We start from the raw sequence: 23,425 nt of genomic DNA on the forward strand, positions 1-23,425 counted from the left end.
ACAAATCTGAGTTCAAGATTCCGCTTAGCATCCTGGCCTGAGCGAAGGGAATATTAGTTGCACTGTTGATCTCAATGGAGAAGATGGGTGAGGGGATATGGAGGGATATTATAAGCTCGCTTTAGGAAAGTTTTGGAAAATATGAGTTATTCAAGGAACTAGTACACTTTACTAGTAATGACTAGATACAGAATGTTCAGATGCTTGAATAGGACTAGTTAAATTCCTCAATTTTACACTAGTGTGGCGTTCTTAAAAATAACAAGAATGTGAAACCCAGAAAGATGGAGACATATGCAACCAAATACATTTTTATGCCAGAAATATATTCATTGTTGATTTAGTTACAAATCTCTAAACTGTGTTTTTACTTTTGTGCTTGCTTTGTTTTACAGTTTGTTGCTCAGCCTAACTGTCAGCAGCTGTTGGCATCGCGCTGGTATGATGAATTTCCAGGCTGGAGGAGACGGCACTGGGCAGTGAAGATGGTGACATGTGTGATAATAGGACTACTTTTCCCAGTCTTCTCTGCCTGTTACTTAATAGCTCCAAAAAGCAACCTTGGACTCTTTATCAGGAAGCCATTCATCAAATTCATCTGCCACACTGCATCATACTTGACTTTTCTCTTCCTATTGCTGGGAGCTTCACAAAACGAATACAACAAAAACCATTCTGGACCAGCACCTTCCTTCATTGAATGGATGATATTACCGTGGGTTTTGGGTAAATGAATTAGTGAATTCAACTGTTTGTGCAAATAATTTCTAATTCGCCTATTCAGAATGTGTTAGGACACTTTCTGAATAAAGAGTTTCTTCATAATGTGGTGTGCTTTGTTTCTTATACTAAAAGCTACATTATTAAAGCCCACCTGAATTTTCAGTTATAATCAACTAAATACATTCCAAATGCATCAAAGCAAAAAGTGTGAAAAGTCTTACAGTTCATTTTTAGAAAGTAGCTACAGCCAGAGTAGAAAAGGCTGTCCCCTTCCTGCATGTTATAGGTAAGGTCTTTTGCTCTCTGCATGCATGGAAGCAGTGGTCTCTTTGCAGAGGTCCAACAAACCCCCTGCTGAGTCAGAGCTAGAGCCCTCCAGTCAAGCAGAGAGAATCAGCTTTACTGATTGCAGAGCTATTGCTCTGACTCAGAGGGGGGGTTGGGGCATGCCGGACTGCCACATTGCTTCTTCAGGGAGTAAAGATGTTCTGCTCAGGTTGTGGATGGTCCCTAATTAAAGCGCACACCATTTCTTTTGATGTACCTGATTTGAACTAAAATTTCAGTTGGGCTTTAAGTACAATCTGCATGCTTTGCACAATAATTGCTGAATCAGGTTTTCATATTCTTTCTTATTTTCCAGAGTGTGATTAAAGTGTTACTAAACCCACAACAGTAAAATCAGTCTGTATATGCAGTAAAGCATGCTTGTTATACTCACTGTGGAACCTAAGGGGTTAATCCTCTGCATTGTCTAAAAAGGCTTTTTGATACTGACTTCTCTGCCCCTCCTCTTGTTCAAATGTCCCCGCTGATAAACACATGCTACTTTTAGTGTGTATTGCTAGAGAGGTTTTTTTTTTCTTGGGAGCGTGCATATGATCAGCACAGGGCCTATCAGCACTGCCTAGACAGAGGTCAGGGGTTTTGCATCCTCCAAGAGCAGAAAGAAAAATTCTTCTACAAGCTTTAACCAGTGCTCAGCTGAATTCACAAGACTGCTATATACTGCAGATGAGAAAAGCTATTCAGCAGTTTATATTTACTTAAATAATTGCATTTCCATGTTCTGTGTACTGTGGGAGACCAGATGTAGTGAATGCAAGGACCTGGGTTTAGTAACACTTTAAGTCTGTTTGAAATGCAGTGATATAGACAGTTTTTAGTAAAGGTAATATAGAAATTCTTAGCCCTTCAACCAACCACACCAGAGTTCCTGATCATGCCGATTGGTAAGCATAGTTACCCATCACAATATTAGACCAATAAGGAGTTTCTAGAGATTTTGTCCAGTTGGACTTTACAGAAAAAGTTAAGATTTGCTAGTAATTTCTACTGTCTATATCTCTAGACCTAGTGGACCTAATGCTGATTTTCACTAAATATTCAACTACCTCTTTTGTATCATATGTTCAGTCAGATTGACAGAATTATTTAACTTGGACTGGACTGGCTGGCTGCTTGTTTATGAATGGTTTGGCCCACCCCAAGAAAGATTACAAGCATATCTGTGATCATATGATATTTGTTCAGCATCATAAATGAGCACATTGAAGGCCATGACTGAACCAGAAAAACAAGTAAATATTTTTGAGTTTATGCAAGAGCTTTGTTCACACATTTTCAGTGATCTGATTTCAAGAATAAGTTTGCACATTGTGATTTCTCTTTGCCCAATTTTACACACCATAACATCATTGAACTTGTTCTGTAATGTAGAGGTTTTGTAGCTTATCCAAGCCACTTCTTAGTTCTTCGTTAGAACTAAAAAGCTGGCCTGGATAAGTTTTGACATTTCTTCAATATTACAGAACATGTCTAGTTGTATGTGAATAATCATATATACCATGACCCGAATAAAGGAGAACCTTTAGAGACAACATCAATGAACTTAAAGCGGAGCTCCACCCAAAAGGGGAATTTCCGTTTTAAGGACTGCTCCCCCGCTTCCCATTAAGGATTGGCACCTTTGGGGGCTGGGGGGGGGGGAGTGGGTACCCGAGACTGACAGGTACCTGCTCCCATTTCGATCTCCTAGGCGATTGTAAGTGAAAGGTGTCCTCCCTCCCTGTAGTCTATTGGGACACGTGACAGGTCCCAGAAGACTAGAGGGCCATTCATGAAGCACAGCGCTACTCGCACATGCTCAGTGGGTACCCGGCTGTAAAGCCGCAAGCTGTCACAGCCCGGTGCCCACACTGAAGATGCTGGCCTCTTGGAATACAGGACGGCTGGTGAAACAGGCTGCGGGGGACACACTGTGGGACCGAGGGACAGGTAAGTGACTGTTTTTGTAACTGTTGACTTTTATTTTTTGGCAGGGTGAGTGGAAATGTCTACTGCTTCTAGTCCCCGGTTTCTATACTGGTTAATTTAGCTGGGTCTACTTGCAGTCCATATAATACAGTCGGCAGAGTCTAGTTATATCCTATACTAGCATAAAAACAACAACTTTGCATTGGGGAGCAGCCATTTAGGATTGTAGCAGGCTAAAATATGTTCTGGATCATATAATTGTAGACACAGGGGCCAAAATATATTTATTACTGCACCTTATGTTCAACATCAAATTCAACCTGTGCCAAGAGAAATATGATGCTGCCATTGTTTCCTTTTTTCTGGGAACCTTGCTGACTCAGTGACCCAGGGCAAGCGTACAGGAGTCAGCATAAAGGATACAGGTTGGTATACAGATTTTGGATCAGAAAGTATTGAAGCCATTAGATCAGTATGACACCCTAAGAACTAATGTTTTAATAAGAAGAGGTCAGCAAAGGCAACCTCCCTATTTCTTACAAGGTTTGATTTTTTTTTACTTTTGCATTAAAGCACTAGTAAACTCTTACCAATAAAAATAAAACTTCTCCCTGCAAGTTAAGGGCATAATTTTCTAGTATGCATCGGATACTAACACATTATGAGAGATTTACCTTAAAATGAAGCCCTCCAGTGGTGCGATGTCACCGCTGACCGTGTTTCCATCTTCACCTGGTCTTACTTCTAGGCTCACAGGTTCTGGCCATTTATGACTGTGCTGTGATTACTTCACTCATGTGTATGCGCATGGGAGTCACAGTGCTCTGAAGGGATGGCATGAGTATGCCGTCACTTCAGAGTGCATGCGCCAGTGACGTCACCGACTGCACAGAACAGTGAATATCTCCTAAATAGAGCACGTTTAGGAGATATTCCTTGAACTTACAGGTAACCTTTATTATAAGCTTACCTGTAGGTACAAGAGTCCAAGCAGTATTTCTGCCTCTTAAATGCTGGCCTGGCTGAGTTTTTTGCAGATTTCATTTGTAGTCGCCAGTATATTTGTTTCTTTGCGCACAAAAAAAGAAATACTTTTTTTCCTTTCAAGGAGACAGAACAAAATAAAAAAAAAATAATATATGTTAAAAAATACACCTGCTTGGGGTATTTCTTTTATATTTTACAATATAAAAAGTCTTATAAGTCCTTACAAAATGTTTAATTTTTTTAAGGTTTTCAAATTAGTCCTAAGGTTATTGTCCTTTTTTTTTTGAGCATCAACATATTTATGACCTCTGGTTATGAAAAAATTATTCATAATTAATATTGAATTTACAAGTTTTCTTTTAAATTCCATTTGAACATTGTTTTCTTGCTTTAAAAGATAAGTAAATGTTTCAATATCAAATCCATACCAGCACATGTTTGATATGCCTGGTTGATTCTATGGAGGGTAATGCAATTCAGGAATCTAGATAATTGTGAGTCATACATTATAAAAAACTCAGCAAAAATATTTTCAGGTGAATATGTGTGTGTGGTGTGTATCAATTTGCCAGTTTTCTGAATCTATTTGCTCATCACTAGCTCCATACACTGTATCACATTAGCACATTTTCATATATTTTCCAGTCTGACCTCTTCCAATTAAATGTTTTAAAAACAAGTGAAAAGTGCCTGCATACAATTTCCTTTCCATCACAATGGAAGGACAATCGAGCTCTGCATACACCATTAAGCAGCCGCAGCCTCTCTCGGATCTTACCTGGTCCCCATGCCGCATATGTCCCTTCTTCCAGTGGGCAGTGCTGCCCCCCTAAAAATGCCACCCTAGGCAAATGCCTTGTTTGCCTTGTGGTAAATACACCCCTGGATATATCACGCATTTTTACTGCAGATAGGCTTGGTTCACTGACATATCGATTGATTTAAAATATTTTCTAGCTGATGAGTATTTTATTTTGTAGAAAAATGATATAGCAGTTGAATGACAGATAGCTTCTGCTTTCCTGTTCAGGGCTTATTGCTAGCTGTTACTTGATCTTCCTCTCTCATTTTAGATGATAATTGAGTCTTAACAAGATTATATAACAGTCATTACCATTAGAAAATTGGGTTGTATACAGTAAATGATGTAATTATTCTAAATTAATATAGAAGTATGAACCTAGTGAATACAAATGTGTGTCTTCCCCACTTTCTTTTAGCATGGAGAACAAAAAGATAGATCTAATCATTGTTTCTTTTCCGGCTAAGAGATGCCAGTCGCAGGTAATGATGGCTTCTCCATTGTCACTTCAAAGTTTGAACTCTAAGCCAGCAACTAAATGTACCAACTAAATGAATATACCAGTGCAGCTTTCCTTTCAAAGGATTTGTATTATCTCTCTATCCAGTCCTGAGACCTGAAATCAGTCCTTTAAGTGAAGACATAAAGTCCTTTAAGTGAAGACAAAAAAAAGAAAAAGTCTTAGCAATGGAGTGTGTCCCAAAATCTTCAGCTAGCTGAATCATGGCCCAAAGAGATTGCTGTGCAATGGCAAACAGCAATAATGAGTAGCATATACTAATGTTTCCTATAAGAGGCTTTGTGATTAAAGAAATGAAGTAAAGGTGTCTGCATGCAGTGTCTTAGAAGAATTGTACTCAGTGTGGGCTTCTGCCCACTCACCAATCCTGATATGTTCTAATGAGTACCAAGGCTCAAGGGATGGAGACATCCCGGGACAGGCTCTTGGGTTCCCTGTGCTGTGAAATCCGCAAGAAATGCTATGCCTCTACTGAATGGCTGGGCCCCCTGCTTTCAGCCTCCTTCGGAGGTCCCAAGAGAGCAAGCTTCCTCTGGGCCTAGCCCTAAATATCCTCTCCAAGCATTCCACACTTCTTTCCAGTTGACTGGACCTTGTTGTTTCCAACAGCACTGGTTGCATGTAGAGACCTGACTCCCCAGACTACATGTCCCACAACCCCGACTTCCAGTAGCAGTTCTTCTCTCACTGCTTCCAGGGCACAAGGTTACAGTTACTAAGCTGGACACTAGAGGGAAACAAGCCCAAGACCGTCCTTGTCAACAATGTCCTTCAGTCGTGCGGGTGTACTAGCTTTGCACAAAGCAGCCCCAATCCTCCTCTTCTCTGGTCCCCTGCCGGCTCTCCTTGACCCTCCCTTCTGCCAAGTGCCCCCACAGCAAGCAGCTTACTATGGGTCACCAGAGGATCACATGCGGTTATGTGTCCAGACACATTTTCTTTAAATATTGCATGTGATCCTGTAACTGTAAATTCGCTTTGCCGTTTTGTGGTATTTACCACAAAACGCTCATTACTCTCTGTAAATACTACAAAAAACAGATTTAAACTCAATTCACAAAAGGAAAATAAATAAATGAATGTGGTAATTAAGTAGTGGACCAGGCATTCGGTAGTTAGGGAATGTATTGGATTTTAACTGGTTGTTAAGGAGCCGGCAGCCGCTGGTGTTGTTAACAACTAGTAATTGTCATGGTTATTAAGGAGCGGGCAGCCGCTGTGTCCTTAACAACCGATGATTCATCAGCTGTCAGCGGGGGTTCCCCAATGACAGCTAAATGTAACAAAAGAATTGCCAGCTATTAAAAATTTAAAAAAAAACTGCGTGGGGTCCCCCCCCTCAATCCATGCCAGGCCCTTATCCAAGCAGCCTTATCCAGACCCTTATCCATCTTGCCCCAGTTAATGTCATCATAAGAGGCAGAGTCATCCAGTGATGTCATCAGGTGGTCCCACCCCTTTCTTTATTTAGTGTTGGGAGGCGGTGGAGCTGTCAGACAGCAAGAGCCAGATTCGGGTTTGGACCTCTTTTTTTGTTTGTTTGCGGCTAGCGTTGTGATTGACATTGGGTCTACTTCTGGGGGGACATTTATAATTTGTTTTTATGAACAAAGGACTTGTCAAAAACTGGCTTTGTTTTTACTCACTTTTAACACTTTTCTTGTGAATGAGTAGGTGTAGCTCCGATAAGGTTCTGGTATGGATTTGGGGGGGAAGGGGGCCATGCAGTTTGTTTGTTTTTTTAATTTTGGCATGGCGTTTCCCTTAAAATCCATACTAGACCAAAAGGGCCTAGTATGGACTGGGGGGAATTCCCCTCTGTTTTGTGTTCTCAATTTTTAACCGCTTGTCGTCCACCCTATAGCAGATATACTGCTGCATGGCGGCATGGATGCGCAAAATCACGTATATATGTGATTTTGAATCTGCGGGTAGGGGGCGGTGAGTATTCATCGGCGCCCGGTGATTGCCGAGGATCTTCGAGGGGGGGGGGGAACTGTTAGTAAACAAAATAAATCTTCTGGAGGGCAAGTGGTTAATTGGCGACAATGAGGATGTACCCCCTTTCTGACCAGGCCATTTTTTGCATTACGGCGCTGTGTTACTTTAACTGACAATTGCGTGGCCATGCAACGCTGCACCCAAATTAAATTTAAGTCCTTTTTTTCCCACAAATTGAGCTTTTTTCAGTGTTATCTGATCGCCTGTGCATTTTTTTTTTTTGCTCTATAAAAAAAACCCAACAGTTTTGTGAAAAAAACTATATTTTTTATTTTTTGCTATCAAACATGTCCAGTAAAAAAATTTAAAAAATCTAATTTCGTCATACATTTAGGCAAAATGTATTCTACATGTCTTTGCTAAAAAAAATCCAAATACATGCAAATTAATTGGTTTATGTGAAAGTTATAGTGTTTAGTATATATACTGGGAATTTTTACTTTTTATTTTTAATTTTTACTAGTAATGATGGCGATCAGAAACTGATAGCGGGACTGTGGGACTGCGGCAGACAATCTGACAATGGGGGGAACTGATTTGGTGTCACTGACATGCCCAGTTACACCAATACAGTGATCAGTGCTAAAAAAAAGCACTAATACTGTACTAATGGCACTGGACAGGAAGGGGTTAACACAAGGGACGATCAAAGGGTTAACTGTGTGCTGAGAGTATTTTACTTAGGGGCGGTGTCAGTGTGCTTCACTGCAATCACACTGCTTTGGATGGCTGTGGTGTGCACAGCCATCCAAAGCAGTGTGCCCGAGCTGACAAGGAAGAGAACTGTTAGTAAACAAAGCAGTTCTCCTCCTCATCGGAGATCCTCAGAAATCACAAGGCGCCGGCAAGTAATCACCGGCTGAGACCCGGTGATTGACAGCCGTGGCTGCGAATGGTGGCGCGGGTAGAGCACACATGCCTCCTACCCGGAAATGCGAAATCACGCATATATACATGATTTTGCCACCCTGTAGCAGTATTTCTGCTATAGGGCAGTCGGGAAGCGGCTAAAGACGCGGCGGTCACCTGTCCCTTAACAACCATGACAGTTACTGTGTGTTAAGTGTGTGCTACCATCGGAGGTAAATTACCGCAAGTTTTCACTACTAAAATACTTTGTCACTTCATAAAATAGAACATGTGGTATTTTAGTAGTGTTTTTAGGGAATTTTTAAAAAATGCTAATTGGTATTGTACAGCATTTCTTAAAGTGGTAGATACCACTTTGTGAATGGAGCCCAATATCTTATATGTTTGTTATGTAATCCCCGTGATTTTCTATCATGGTGATCATATGCCAGTTGGTTACTGATAGGTATGAGACCAAGAGCTGCCATGTTCTCAAAACTAATAAGGCACACAGGTGCACACACCTGGGAGTATCGCTCTACAAGTATGTATCTAACACAAGCCAAATCTGGCCTGCTGGGCAATTTCATGTTGCCCTCACACCTCTCCTGCAGCTGTGGCACCCCTTTGTTTCTGCCTTTCATCAGTCAGCAGCAGAGAGGAGGACAGAACTCCTCTCACAGATCCTACGCCTCTCTGTGCAGCCACAGCACCCCCTCATCTCTGCCTCCCCTCAACATTCAGCAGGCTCCAGAAGCTGACTCCATCCCTCCTTTGGTCCTCCTCCAGACCCTGCACTTTCTGTCACTCAGCTCCTCCCCTGTTTCAGTGCTAGTTGTTACTCAACGGGTAACTCCACTTTCATGGGAAAAAATTAGCAAATAAAAAGAAGAAAACTAATATAGTGTATACAATTGTGACACAGTCCTATTGTAATTGAATGTTATTAACAATTACCTTTCCTTTTCAATCTGCAGCACTGTTATCTTCTGTGAAATGCAATGCAACATAGTTACCAGGAGGCATTCTGTACACAGATAGCGTACAGAATGCCCCCCTGGAAATGTAATTTCCTGCTTGGTTGATTAGCTTAGTGATTTCCCAGAAGTCTGCACTGCACAAGATACAAGTCAGATTCTGAGCATCCTTTGCAACAAAAATGTCATTTTTGGCAAAATACTCCCAAAGGGAAATCACGTCTCAAGGGATGCAGACTCTGCCACTTTTGTCATTAGAGCCCTGCAGGTGTAGCAGCTGATTGATAATTATGAAATCACTGCAATACAGATTCACTCTGCACATGGACACAGACAGACTACTATATTTTCAGAATAACAAAAGGTAGAAATCTGCAAAAAAGTTTGCTAAATCCTTTCAATGTACATAGATCACCCAGAGGGGAATATTTTTTGTCAGCAAAAGTGGAGTTATTCTTTAGGTTACTACTAAAACCAGTAGTAATTGAATGCAAAGGCAATTGTTTAATATAATAAAGGGAAGATACATTTACTGTATATTTCGCTCCATAATACGCACCTAGGTTTTAGAGGAGGAAAACAAGAAAAAAAATATTCTGAAGAAATGAACTGCAGACATAGTATAGGACATGACAAGAGACTGCAGACGCAGTACAGGAGATGACCAGAGACTGCTGACATAGTACAGGAGATGACCAGAGACTGTGGACATAGTACAGGAGATGACCAGAGACAGCAGACACAGTACAGGAGATGACCAGAGACTGCAGACATAGTACAGGAGATGACCAGAGACTGCGGACATAGCACAGGAGATGACCAGAGACTGCAGACATAGTACAGGAGACGACCAGAGACTGTAGACATGCTACAGGAGATGACCAGAGACTGCGGACGCAGTACAGGAGATGACCAGAGACTGCAGACATAGTACAGGAGACGACCAGAGACTGTAGACATGCTACAGGAGATGACCAGAGACTGCGGACGCAGTACAGGAGATGACCAGAGACTGCGGACATAGTACAGGAGATGACCAGAGACTGCGCACATAGTACAGGAGATAACCAGAGACTGTAGACATGCGACAGGAGATGACCAGAGACTGTAGACATGCTAAAGGAGATGACCAGAGACTGCGGACATAATACAGGAGATGACCAGAGACTGCGGACATAATACAGGAGATGACCAGAGACTGTGGACATACTACAGGAGATGACCAGAGACTGCGGACATAGTACAGGAGATGACCAGAGACTGTAGACATACTACAGGAGATGACCAGAGACTGCGGACATATTACAGGAGATGACCAGAGACTGTGGACATACTACAGGAGATGACCAGAGACTGCGCACATAGTACAGGAGATGACCAGAGACTGTGGACATACTACAGGAGATGACCAGAGACTGCGGACATAGTACAGGAGATGACCAGAGACTGTAGACATACTACAGGAGATGAACAGAGACTGCAGACATACTACAGGAGATGACCAGAGACTGTGGACATACTACAGGAGATGACCAGAGACTGCGCACATAGTACAGGAGATGACCAGAGACTGTGGACATACTACAGGAGATGACCAGAGACTGCGGACATAGTACAGGAGATGACCAGAGACTGCGGACATAGTACAGGAGATGACCAGAGACTGTGGACATAGTACAGGAGATTACCAGAGACTGCGGACATAATACAGGAGATGACCAGAGACTATGGACATACTACAGGAGATGACCAGAGACTGCGGACATAGTACAGGAGATGACCAGAGACTGCAGACATGCTACAGGAGATGACCAGAGACTGCGGACATACTACAGGAGATGACCAGAGGCTGCGGACATAGTACAGGAGAAGACCAGAGGCTGCGGACACAGTACAGGAGATGACCAGAGACTGCAGACATAGCAGAGGAGATGAGCAGAGACTGCGGACATAATACAGGAGATGACCAGAGACTGTGGACATACTACAGGAGATGACCAGAGACTGCGCACATAGTACAGGAGATGACCAGAGACTGCGGACATACTACAGGAGATGACCAGAGACTGCAGACACAGTAAAGGAGATGACCAGAGACTGCGGACATAGTACAGGAGATGACCAGAGACTGTGGACACAGTACAGGAGATGACCAGAGACTGCGGACATAATACAGGAGATGACCAGAGACTGCGGACACAGTACAGGAGATGACCAGAGACTGCGGACACAGTGCAGGGGATGACCAGAGACTGCGGACACAGTACAGGAGATGACCAGAGACTGCGGACATAATACAGGAGTTGACCAGAGACTGCAAACACAGTACAGGAGATGACCAGAGACTGCGGACACAGTGCAGGGGATGACCAGAGACTGCGGACATACTACAGGAGATGACCAGAGACTGCGGACGCAGTACAGGAGATGACCAGAGACTGCGGACATAGTACAGGAGATGACCAGAGACTGCGCACATAGTACAGGAGATGACCAGAGACTGTAGACATGCGACAGGAGATGACCAGAGACTGTAGACATGCTAAAGGAGATGACCAGAGACTGCGGACATAATACAGGAGATGACCAGAGACTGCGGACATAATACAGGAGATGACCAGAGACTGTGGACATAGTACAGGAGATGACCAGAGACTGTAGACATAGTACAGGAGATGACCAGAGACTGCAGACATACTACAGGAGATGACCAGAGACTGTGGACATACTACAGGAGATGACCAGAGACTGCGCACATAGTACAGGAGATGACCAGAGACTGTGGACATACTACAGGAGATGATTAGAGACTGCGGACATAGTACAGGAGATGACCAGAGACTGTGGACATAGTACAGGAGATTACCAGAGACTGCGGACATAATACAGGAGATGACCAGAGACTGTGGACATACTACAGGAGATGACCAGAGACTGCGGACATAGTACAGGAGATGACCAGAGACTGTAGACATGCTACAGGAGATGACCAGAGACTGCGGACATACTACAGGAGATGACCAGAGGCTGCGGACATAGTACAGGAGAAGACCAGAGGCTGCGGACACAGTACAGGAGATGACCAGAGACTGCAGACATAGCAGAGGAGATGAGCAGAGACTGCGGACATAATACAGGAGATGACCAGAGACTGTGGACATACTACAGGAGATGACCAGAGACTGCGCACATAGTACAGGAGATGACCAGAGACTGTGGACATACTACAGGAGATGACCAGAGACTGCGGACACAGTAAAGGAGATGACCAGAGACTGCGGACATAGTACAGGAGATGACCAGAGACTGTGGACACAGTACAGGAGATGACTAGAGACTGCGGACATAATACAGGAGATGACCAGAGACTGCGGACACAGTACAGGAGATGACCAGAGACTGCGGACACAGTGCAGGGAATGACCAGAGACTGCGGACACAGTACAGGAGATCACCAGAGACTGCGGACATAATACAGGAGATGACCAGAGACTTCGGACACAGTACAGGAGATGACCAGAGACTGCGGACACAGTGCAGGGGATGACCAGAGACTGCGGACATACTATAGGAGATGACCAGAGACTGCGGACATAGTACAGGAGATGACCAGAGACTGCGGACATAGTACAGGAGATGACCAGAGGCTGCGGACACAGTACAGGAGATGACCAGAGACTACAGACATAGCAGAGGAGATGGGCAGAGACTGCGGACATAATACAGGAGATGACCAGAGACTGCGGACACAGTACAGGAGATGACCAGAGACTGTGGACATACTACAGGAGATGACCAGAGACTGCGCACATAGTACAGGAGATGACCAGAGACTGCAGACCTTTGGGGAACAGAAGGGGGGGAGCAGGTACCAGAATTTGACAGGTACCCGATCCCACTTCCACGGAGTTGTCCTCCCTCCCCGTCTTCTGGTACACGTGACAGGTCCCAGAAGACTGCCGGACCATTCACAAAGGACCATGCAAAGTGGGCACCCAGCTGTGGCGCTGCAAGGTGTCAAAGCCAGGTGCCCACACTAAAGATGCCGGTGCCAGGGAGAGAAGATGGTGAGGACACCGCTGGACCGAGAAACAGGTAGGACCAAGGAGCAGGTTCTGCTGCACAGACGAGCGAAGCGGCCAGCCCGGTATTCTAACACGGCGGCAGCAGGAATACAGGGCCAGCCGCTCCATATTCGATCCATAAGACGCACAGACATTTTCCCCCATTTTTTGGAGGAAAAAAGTGCGTCTTATGGAGTGAAAAATACGGTATATAGTATTGCAAATAGAACTGGCTCTTTTGAGGGCAACCGTAATGCTGATGCGGCCTGTGATGAAATTGAGTTTGACGCCCCTGATCTACAATCAAGAACAGTTTAGCTCTTTGAATGGAATGGGCCTTTAAGAATATCTGTTACTAAGAATTTAAAGCTGTAAAGGGAAGAAATGTGTACTTTTCAATTCAGAATGCATTCTAATAGCTTTCACAGTAATTTGTGAAACAATATCTTCATGATGGCCCAGGCAAAGAAGAGCTGTAGAGAACAAAATAGTTTTCCTTATATAAATTACCAAGATAAACCACTTCAACTAGAATAGGAATCAGAATCTGGAGGCAAACCAGACGGAGAAGGAAAACAAGTGATAAGCAATTACATTTCTATATTTGGTTTTACTGTGCTCTGCATGCTTAATAACAGCAGGATAATTGCTTAATGTTTGCATTTCTAGACTAAAAATAGATATAAAACTGTACATCTATTTACCTGGGCAGCTTTTAAAGTGATGCTGTTTAAATAGGATTGTGTGGGCAAATCTAGGCACAGTAGACTGGGTCACTCACCCTGCATATAGGGTACCTTTACTTGTGTCGTGCTCATCAATACCAAGGTGGAGGCTGCTCTCGGGACTAATGCAACCTTGAAGTGGACCTCCAGCTTAGAGATGGCCATACACATATAAACTGGACTCTATGCATGCACTTAGTCAACTCTTCCTTTTACATGCTTAGTGGCTAAGCAGAGGGCCTCTGCAGTGCTGATCTGCTCCCGTTGCTATTGGAGATGGAATGCTTGGAGAGAGAGCGACAGAATTACCCCCCCCCTTGCTGCTAGAGGACACCCCACCTGTCACATTTACCACACTTTACTGGCTGGTTGGGCTAGTTGCTAGACTTCCGATACCCCTGGTAACTATTTGCTTGTCCTCTGTACCATTTTGACTCTTTACTGACCTGGGCTGCAAAGTCTAGGTATAAAGTGCTGGTTACTTTCATACACCCCTTAAAATAACTTCAGACCTTGCATGGTGAAGTTTCAATGCTTTACTTAAGAAACTTCAGCACAACAGGCAGTCTTTACCTCTCTTAAACCCCAACTAAGGCTTTGGCTGCCCCAGCATACCTGCACAGGAAGAGTCCATACATGGCAAAGTCCATGTCGCTAGTGTCTTCAGGGTAGACTGTAGGTCCCAGCAGTCCCCCTACGTGGTGGTGGTTGCAGTGTTCAGCAGAAGGTTTCTGAGAGAGAGAGCCCCTTAGCAGAAACAGCTCTCTGAAAGCAGCTAGAGACTACATCTTGGAAGTCTGTTTGTGTCCTCTTCCCATGCAGCAGACTGAAATTGAGCAGAGACCTCCCCCCTTTTATTTACAGCACAGGGAGACAGGCAGAGCTCCAAAAAAGTGCAGGAACTGCATTAACCCTTTCCTCCCAACTAGGACTGCCATATGTCTAACAGTAGGCAACCTGCCTAAAGGTGTCTTGCTATTTTTTAAAGAAGCTGAGGCATAGTGAATCTTGTTTATGTGTCTGCAATCCATTTGTTAACATGTTTATTTAACCCCTTGGTGCCAGCGCCTCCCAGCCCTTTAAGGGTTTCAGGAGGCGGGGCGAGGTTTATGGCCATGTGACCGCCATGACGCGCCATCACGGTGGTCACATGATCGGGAAAGGTCCCAATCGAAAGAGGAGATTGGGACCTTCCGTGAGTACCGGACATGTGTGCTGGGAGTGCGCATGTCCGGGGAAATGTTAAATGGCATCGGTTATGCTATATCTTTTTTACTATTGGAAACATTTCACACAGTTTCTTCAGTATGTAGAATCAAGTTAAAGAAATTAGCAACAAAAGTGATTTCTGACCCCCAGTTTTGTTCTTCAAAAACATGTATTATATTGCAGCTTACCATTTCTTAGATGGCCGCAGTAGTTTTCTTTTTCTGGTTTTCCTTTTTGATTTTCACCTGGTGATCTTGCCAGCAAGTATGTCATTTTTCAAAAGAACAAGCTCTCCAGCAGATTGTATCAGTTACAGAGATGAGACAAACCATTTACCACTTACAAGGGTGCTTACAATGATCAGCTTTTATTTATTTATGTAAAACCTTTATAAAAACTCTGCTATAACTGATTGTAAAGTGTGAACTGTAGTTTGGCTTCAATTTGTTAGTGTATTTAAATCTGCTAGTACACCTAACCCCCCTTCCTTCCCAGGCTGCCAGTGCTGCAGTCCAAAGGTGCCTTGTTACTTATTCCTCCAGAGTGGGGGCCCTCTAATACAGGAGGCATGATATTGGCCAGATCACCAGATGAAAACACAGGGGAAAAGCCTAAGGCTCCATGCACACTGGGTTAAAAAAAAATACCAGTTACCTTGGGAGAAAATAAAGCCGATATAAGGTGTTTTTGTACACAGTTTAGGTGAGTTTAGAAGAGTTTAGCATTTTTTTCTGCCATAAAGCTCCAAACAAAAATGTAAACCAGAAGGGATTAGCTTAAAATACAGTATGCCTGTAATCATTCTAATGTGCATGGACATATAGGATAACATTGAGCTTCTTCTATGGGCAAAACACAAAACTCCTGTAGAAGCAGCGATTTTGTAATTCAGTGTGCATGCTGCCTAAAAAAGAAAACTGATGGATCCAACATATCTAATGATTGTTAAGTTGCAATATATTACATTTTTGGTTTTAGGTTTAATACCACTTTAAGCTGGCCATGGATAGATAGAAATTCAGCAGGGACTGTCCAAATTTCGATCACTCTATGGCTGTTCTCATTCAAGAGGATTCGATCTAGTGATCGACTCCTCTCAAACGAGAATGCTGGAAAATTTGAGTTTGCTCAGCATATGCAGCCAATCAGCTGCAGTGCTGATCAATGTATTCTGACAGCAGGGTAGTCCTGCTGTTAGAATACAATAGTGCAGTGGGGAGAAATTCCCCAGTGCACCTCAAATCTGTGGATAGGGAAATCTATTCAGTATTTTTTTTATCAGCCCACTGGCTGATCAAAAAAATAAATACTAGCAGTCATGAATGCATGTTAACCACTGCAGCTTCAGTTTTTCCAGTTTGAGTAGATATACTGGGATGATACAAAAAAGAAGAAAAAGTGCCAAAAAACAGGGTGTATCCACCCATTGATATGCATTTCCCCGACTCACCATTATTAAGGTGTGGATTCTAAACCAAACAGCTTATGAATTAATATTAGCAGCTGAAAAGAGCAGACCTGCCATAAAAGACGGTATATTGCGAATCCCATGAAAAAAAAAACAAATAGTGGGAGATAAACCACAGATGGTTGCTAAAAGAATTTCTAATTTGAATAATATTTTGGTACAATCAGAATTTAAAAAGATGCACCGTGTGGTCATTGCCAGATTTGTCCCTATGTACATAAAACTAATAAATTCCATAATGTAGATGACTCTAAAACCTATGAAAATTAAGAACTTGCCATAAAATACGGTATATTGCGAATCCCATGCGGAGTAAATATTCACTATTATAGTGGATGCAAATATTTTTTATTGAGATCACATGGATCATGAAAATGTAGACATTGGAATCATGGTGAACACATTGTCAATCATGAAAATAAAATAAAAAAATGAAAAAAAAAAAACTTCAGTGTATAGGAGCCATGTTACCCAATGGCTCAGATACATTGATTATATACTCATAATTTGGGAAGGAGAGGTTGAACAATTGCAAGAATTTCTTACTAGTCTAAATTTAAATGATAGAAACATTAAATTAACATATACTTTTGATCATAAGGAAATTTCATTTTTGGATTTATCTATCTCAATTCATGAGAACACATTGATAACTAAGACATTTAGAAAAGAAACAGCAGCTAATACGCTCCTACATGCAACTAGTCATCATCCTTTAACATTGAAACAAGGTATACCAGTTGATCAATTCCTTAGGATAAGAAAAAATTGTACAGATGAAATTCAATTTCAAATAGAAGCGGTACAACTCTATCAGAGATTCCGAGAAAGGAGTTATTCACATTGAACCCTGAGAAAAGCAAAATACAAGGCTTCACGTAAAGCTAGAAAGGAACTACTTACCAACACTAATAAATAGTCTAATAATAAAAAACAACAAAATAAACCTGTAAGGTTCATAACAAAATATGGATAACAATGGAAAGAGGTTAAAAAAGTATTAAATTCACATTGGCATTTGTTAACCATGAATCCAGGAATAGCACAAATAGTGGGAGATAAACCACAGATGGTTGCTAAAAGAATTTCTAATTTGAATAATATTTTGGTACAATCAGAATTTAAAAAGATGCACCCGTGTGGTCATTGCCAGATTTGTCCCTATGTACATAAAACTAATAAATTCCATAACGTAACGTATAACCTATGAAAATTAAGAACTTTATAAATTGCTCTAGTAGCAGAGTAATTTATATGTTAGAGTGCCCATGTAAGAAATTCTATATTGGAAAGACAAAAAAATAATTTTAAGGAAGTACACCAAGGTAAAATTGATGGCCTAAAAGTAAAAGGTACTTTCCTTTTAAATATTTCTTCTAGAAGAGGTGATTTTGATAAAATCCTTCTACAAAAAAGAGAAATTTTGGATTTATATGCTGGGAACGTTAATACCACATGGATTAAATACTGAATTAAATTTTAAAATATTCCTTAAATAAATTCCTATGTGATTACTTGGCTGCAAAATGGATCACATTATCTTATGTAAATTATATAAACTATTCTGAAAATGATAAACAGTAAATAATGTATGATTCTATTATTGTCATCAGATGTAAACTAATCACTAATAATACCTTCTGAATTTTAATGTAATATATAGCCATCCTTTAATGTTCAATGCCTATCATATACATTTTAGAATTTAATTTGGATTACCAATGTAGTGATGGCATTTCAACACAAGAGGGCAACAAAATAATGAAAATATGCAAATTTTTCAGTATAAAAGGAATGAGAAAAGCTGTCCCCTCCCAGTTCTGATGAGATGATTGGTGGACGAAACGCATCAATGTAGTGACATCATCACGTTCTGCGTCCTTCTATGCTGCGATGTCCATGAGGGGAAAAAGGCAAGCCACACGCCTCCATCTTGGACAAACACGAGGCAAGACGGAAAACCACTAGTACTTATGATTCCTGGGAGCTCATTCAATTTCAAGTGGCGCTATACCACTTCCACCGGAGGCAAGTAACCCTTGAATAGAGCTAACTCGTATCGTGCTATTTTAGTAACACGGGACTTATATGTTCTGAGCCTCATTTAGGAACTCCAGCACTCTTATATATAGAGAAATTTTGGGGCCTTTATAGGTGAATATTGATTTTTTTATCTCATGATAAGCATTATCATATGTAATATTGGACGACCGGTCCTAAGAACCTTTCAAAGGAACCGCCTTGCTGTTACATAAAAGAGGAGTTTTTGGAGCCTTCAAAAGGCTATTTTCATATATGTCTAGTGCCACAGTGCACAATCAAGATACATCTACCACAGTTTAACAATTTTTTGGTATCCAGGAGGACATACACCTCTCATCTCTACGAAGGATTTACATAGATCCATACTTTTTCAGTGGAAACAAACATGGCCTCTATCAGGGTAATTATTTCCTCTATTGGAATCACCCATGATTTTGATTGAATTTTTATGTAATAACATTTGTTTATCTGTTTTAGAGCTATTATTACTGTTATCCACTGAAAGTACCCTACTTAAGGAATATTGGCAGATTGAAAATTGGCCACACACAATGAATCTACTTTAATCAATCCAAATGATGATGCTGAATTACTAAGAAGGATTTCTACCATTCATATTTTCATCACTACACATTTATGAACATTTGAAGGAAAAGTTTTGATACCATTAACGATAGAAGACACAGACTAAGAATACTGAAGATTTACATATATCTGGATACAATGTATGGGCTTCCTATACTCAATACAGAAGTAATCTTTGCCCAATTAAGTTTGGCTTCTTTTGCCATATATGCAGCTAAGTGAAAACGCAGAACGCTTTTTTTGTTTTTATTTTTTTTATTTTATTTTCATGATTGACAATGTGTTCACCATGATTCCAAAGTCTACTTTTTCATGATCCATGTGATCTCAATAAAAAATATTTGCATCCACTATAATAGTGCATATTTACTCTGCATGGGATTTGCAATGTACCGTCTTTTATGGCAGGCTCTTGTCAGCTGCTAATATTAATTCATATACTGGGATGATGCCTGCAGCTGCCAGCACCATTTTTTAGAGCCAACGGTTGGCTCTCTTGTAATTGCAATCAGAGTAGCTAACTAGCTGCTCGATTGCTATTACAAGCAGTGGGAGGGGGCATTGCCTTGCTCCTGCCTCCTTCCGCAGCTTTACTGGCATCTCCCGATTGACCAGCCAGTGCTTCCACTGATCATAGAGCCCAACAAAGACCGGATTGGCTTTGTTCACTCTATGATATAGTAACCTGAAAGCAATGACCTTACGTCACTTCCAGTTAACACGGAGGGAATTGATGCCATTTTAAAAAATAAAAAGCATTTGATCACACCGATCTTGGAGTGATTAAATGCTTTTAAGGGCATAGGAGGGACATGGAGTCCTCTCCATAAAGAGTGCCTGTCACATGCATGTTGCTGTCAAAAGGGATGTTTACATTCTATGTGACAACAATAAAAGGGATTTAAAAAATAACTAAAGCAACAGTATAAAAATAAATTAACTAAATAAATACAAAAAAAAAAAATTAAAGTGTCTCTCCCTTGCAAAGGTGAATGCACGAATGCAAACATCGACTGCCCCACACATATGAGGTATCACCACCAGAACTCCTCTGTAAGTCTAAAATGATAACTTGTAAGGGCTTTTAAAGCGTCGCCTATGAATAGTAAAATGTACATTGTTTGTTGCTGTTGCACGAGAGTGACGTGTTTGATATATTACTCAGTGTAACATTATCTTTTATATTTTACAAAAAAAAATTGGGTTATGTATTGTGTTTTTTTTGCATTCAAATTTTTAAAAAGTGTATTTTTTTCCCCAAAAAATTGCATTTGAAAAACTCTTGCGCTAATACCATGTGACATAAAAATTAGCAAAAACCCACCAATTTATTGCCCTCTGCTTTAAAAATATATATAATGTTTGGGGGTTCAAAGACATTTTCATTGATATATGCAAACAAAAAGTGCCAGAAAGGGCCGGGTCTTTGGTGATGCACTCTGCAATACTTTTACTAGTAGATTATTCCTCTAAACAGAGTGTTCCTTGAAAGTATGTTTGTGGGTGATCCTCTTCCTGTCTGAATGGGCTTACTGTATATCTATAATGTAGTTTTTGTATGTTGTAAAAATCATCGATTTCCATACAGCGTTGTATTTATTTTATGCTCCCTAACACTTTACTCTGTACACTGTGTTTTATGTTATAGGCTTTACACCACTTTACTCTCTACATTCTCCTTACTGTCCCACTGTGAACACTGTGCTCTATGCTATATTATCCGCACTGCTCTGCTCTGCACACTGTGCTGTATACAGTTGCAAGAAAAAGTATGTGAACCCCTTGGGATTACATGGAGTTTTGCATGAATTGGGCATAAAATGTGCTCTGAACGTCATCTAAGTCACAACAATAGAAGAACACAGTCTGCTGAACATAATACTACACAAACATTAGATGTTGCCATGGTTTAATTGCACATAACATGTAAACATTCACAGTGCAGGGAGGAAAAAGTATGTGAGTCCCTATCTTAATGACTTCTCCCAGAGCTAATTGGAGCCAGGAGTGAGCCAACCTTGACTCCAATCAGTGTGATGATATTGGATGTGTTGCTGACAGCTGTCCTGCCCTTAAAAAACACACACCTGTTTTGGGTTTACTGGTTTCAAGAAGCACTGTCTGATGTGAACCATGCCTCACAGAAAAGAGCTCTCAGAAGACCTACCATCAAGAATTGTTGACTTGCATGAAGCTGGAAAGGGTTACAAAAGTATCTCCAAAAGCCTTGATGTTCATGTGTCCACGGTAAGACAGACTGTCTACAAATGGAGAAAGTTTAGCACTGTTGCTACTCTCCCTAGGCGTGGTCGTCCTGTAAAAATGACTGCAAGAGCACAGCGCAGAATGCTGCATGAGGTAAAGAAGAATCCCAGAGTGTCAGCTAAAGACCTACAGAAATCTCTGGCACATGCTAACATTTTTGTTGACACATCTACAATAAGGAAAACATGAAACAAGAATGGAGTACATGGGAGGACACCACGGAGGAAGCCATTGTTGTCCAAAAAGAATATTGCAGCACGTTTGAAGTTTGCAAAAGAGCACCTGGATGTTCCACAGCACTACTGGCAAATATACTGAGGACAGATGAAACCAAGATTGAGTTGTTTGGGAAGAACACACAACACTATGTGTGGAGAAAAAAAGGCACAGCACACCAACATCAAAACCTCATCCCCACTGTGAAACATGGCGGAGGGAGCATCATGGTTTGGGGCTGCTTTGCTGCCTCAGGGCCTGGATGGATTGTTGTCATTGATGGGAAAATGAATTCCAGAGTTTATCAAGACATTTTGCAGGAAAACGTACGACCATCTGTCCGCCAACTGAAGCTCCGCAGAGGATGGGTGATGCAACAGGACAATGACCCAAAGCATACAAGTCATTCAACAAAACAATGGCTGCAACAGCACAGAATACGCCTTCTGCAGTGGCCCAGTCAGAGTCCTGACCTCAACCCGATTGAAATGCTGTGGCATGACCTTAAGAGAGCGATTCACACCAGACATCCCAAGAATATTGCTACACTGAAACAGTTTTGTGAAGAGGAGTGGTCCAAAATGACTCCACATCGTTGTGCAGGTCTGATCTGCAACTACAGGAAACGTTTGTTTGAGGTTATTGCTGCCAAAGGAGGGTCAACCAGTTATTAAGTCCAAAGGTTCACATACTTTTTCCTCCCTGCACTGTGAATGTTTACATGTTATGTGCAATTAAACCATGGCAACATCTAATGTTTGTGTAGTATTATGTTCAGCAGACTGTGTTCTTCTATTGTTGTGACTTAGATGACGTTCAGAGCACATTTTATGCCCAATTCATGCAAAACTCCATGTAATCCCAAGGGGTTCACATACTTTTTCTTGCAACTGTATGATATGCTCCACAATGCTTCACTTTATACACTGTGTTATATGTTATATTATTACACCACTCCATTCTCCACACATGTGATGTATGTTATTTGCTCTAAACCCTTCCAGTCTGTACACTGTGGTGTGAGGTGTATGTTCTACATCACTCCACTCTGTGCACTGTGCTATATGTTATATGCTCTATGCTGATCCACTCTGTACACTCTACTGTAAGCTATAAATTCAACACTGCCTCACTCTATATTTTATGTGTTCCATGCTGCTCTACTTTGTACACTGTGCTTTGTGTTATAATGTATTTTATGCTCTTTACTATTCCACTCTGTACACTTTGTTGTATGTTAGATGCTCTACACTGTTCCACTCCATACACTGTGCTGTAAGCTATATACTCCACACTGTCGCACACTAAACACTATGCTTTATTTTTTGTGTTTTGCCTTGCTTTATTCAGTATACTGCATTCTATTTTATAAGTTGCATAACATTCCACTCTGTACCATGCTCTACATGTTATATGCTCTTCACATTGTAAAGTGTGAAGCAGTGTTAGTTTAGTTGACGAAAATATATTCATCGACTAAATTAACACTATTTTAGACTAAAATACGACTAAAACAATTCAGATGACTAAAATGCGAATAAAGCTAAAATGGCATTTTAGTCAAAAGACTATGACTAAAAATACATGGAAATTTGATGTAAAACTTAACACTGCACTACCACATGAAAATAAGTAGGGTGCACCTACTAAGCTGCTGAAAGATAAAAAAAATAAAGAAAAGGCTTTTTTTTATTATTTAATGTTGGTAATATATTCAGGTAATATGTGCAATGGC

At 41.3% G+C, this 23,425-nt stretch overlaps 1 protein-coding gene across 3 annotated transcripts in view; it reads left to right on the plus strand.

Moving 5' to 3' along the window:
- TRPC4 (transient receptor potential cation channel subfamily C member 4) overlaps positions 1–23,425 on the plus strand; it is a 256,992-nt gene that overhangs the window by 192,952 nt on the left and 40,615 nt on the right. For all 3 annotated transcript variants that reach the window (XM_089690825.1, XM_089690823.1, XM_089690824.1), the window contains one exon: positions 396–726. In XM_089690825.1, coding sequence (XP_089546951.1) covers positions 396–726 — 331 coding nt within the window. The remainder of the gene's footprint in view (positions 1–395; positions 727–23,425) is intronic.

The sequence above is a fragment of the Staurois parvus genome, unplaced genomic scaffold (genome assembly GCF_062004578.1).
Source record: "Staurois parvus isolate SC_StPar_1 unplaced genomic scaffold, SC_StPar_1.0 ptg000544l, whole genome shotgun sequence".
In the NCBI taxonomy this organism is placed as follows: domain Eukaryota; kingdom Metazoa; phylum Chordata; class Amphibia; order Anura; family Ranidae; genus Staurois; species Staurois parvus.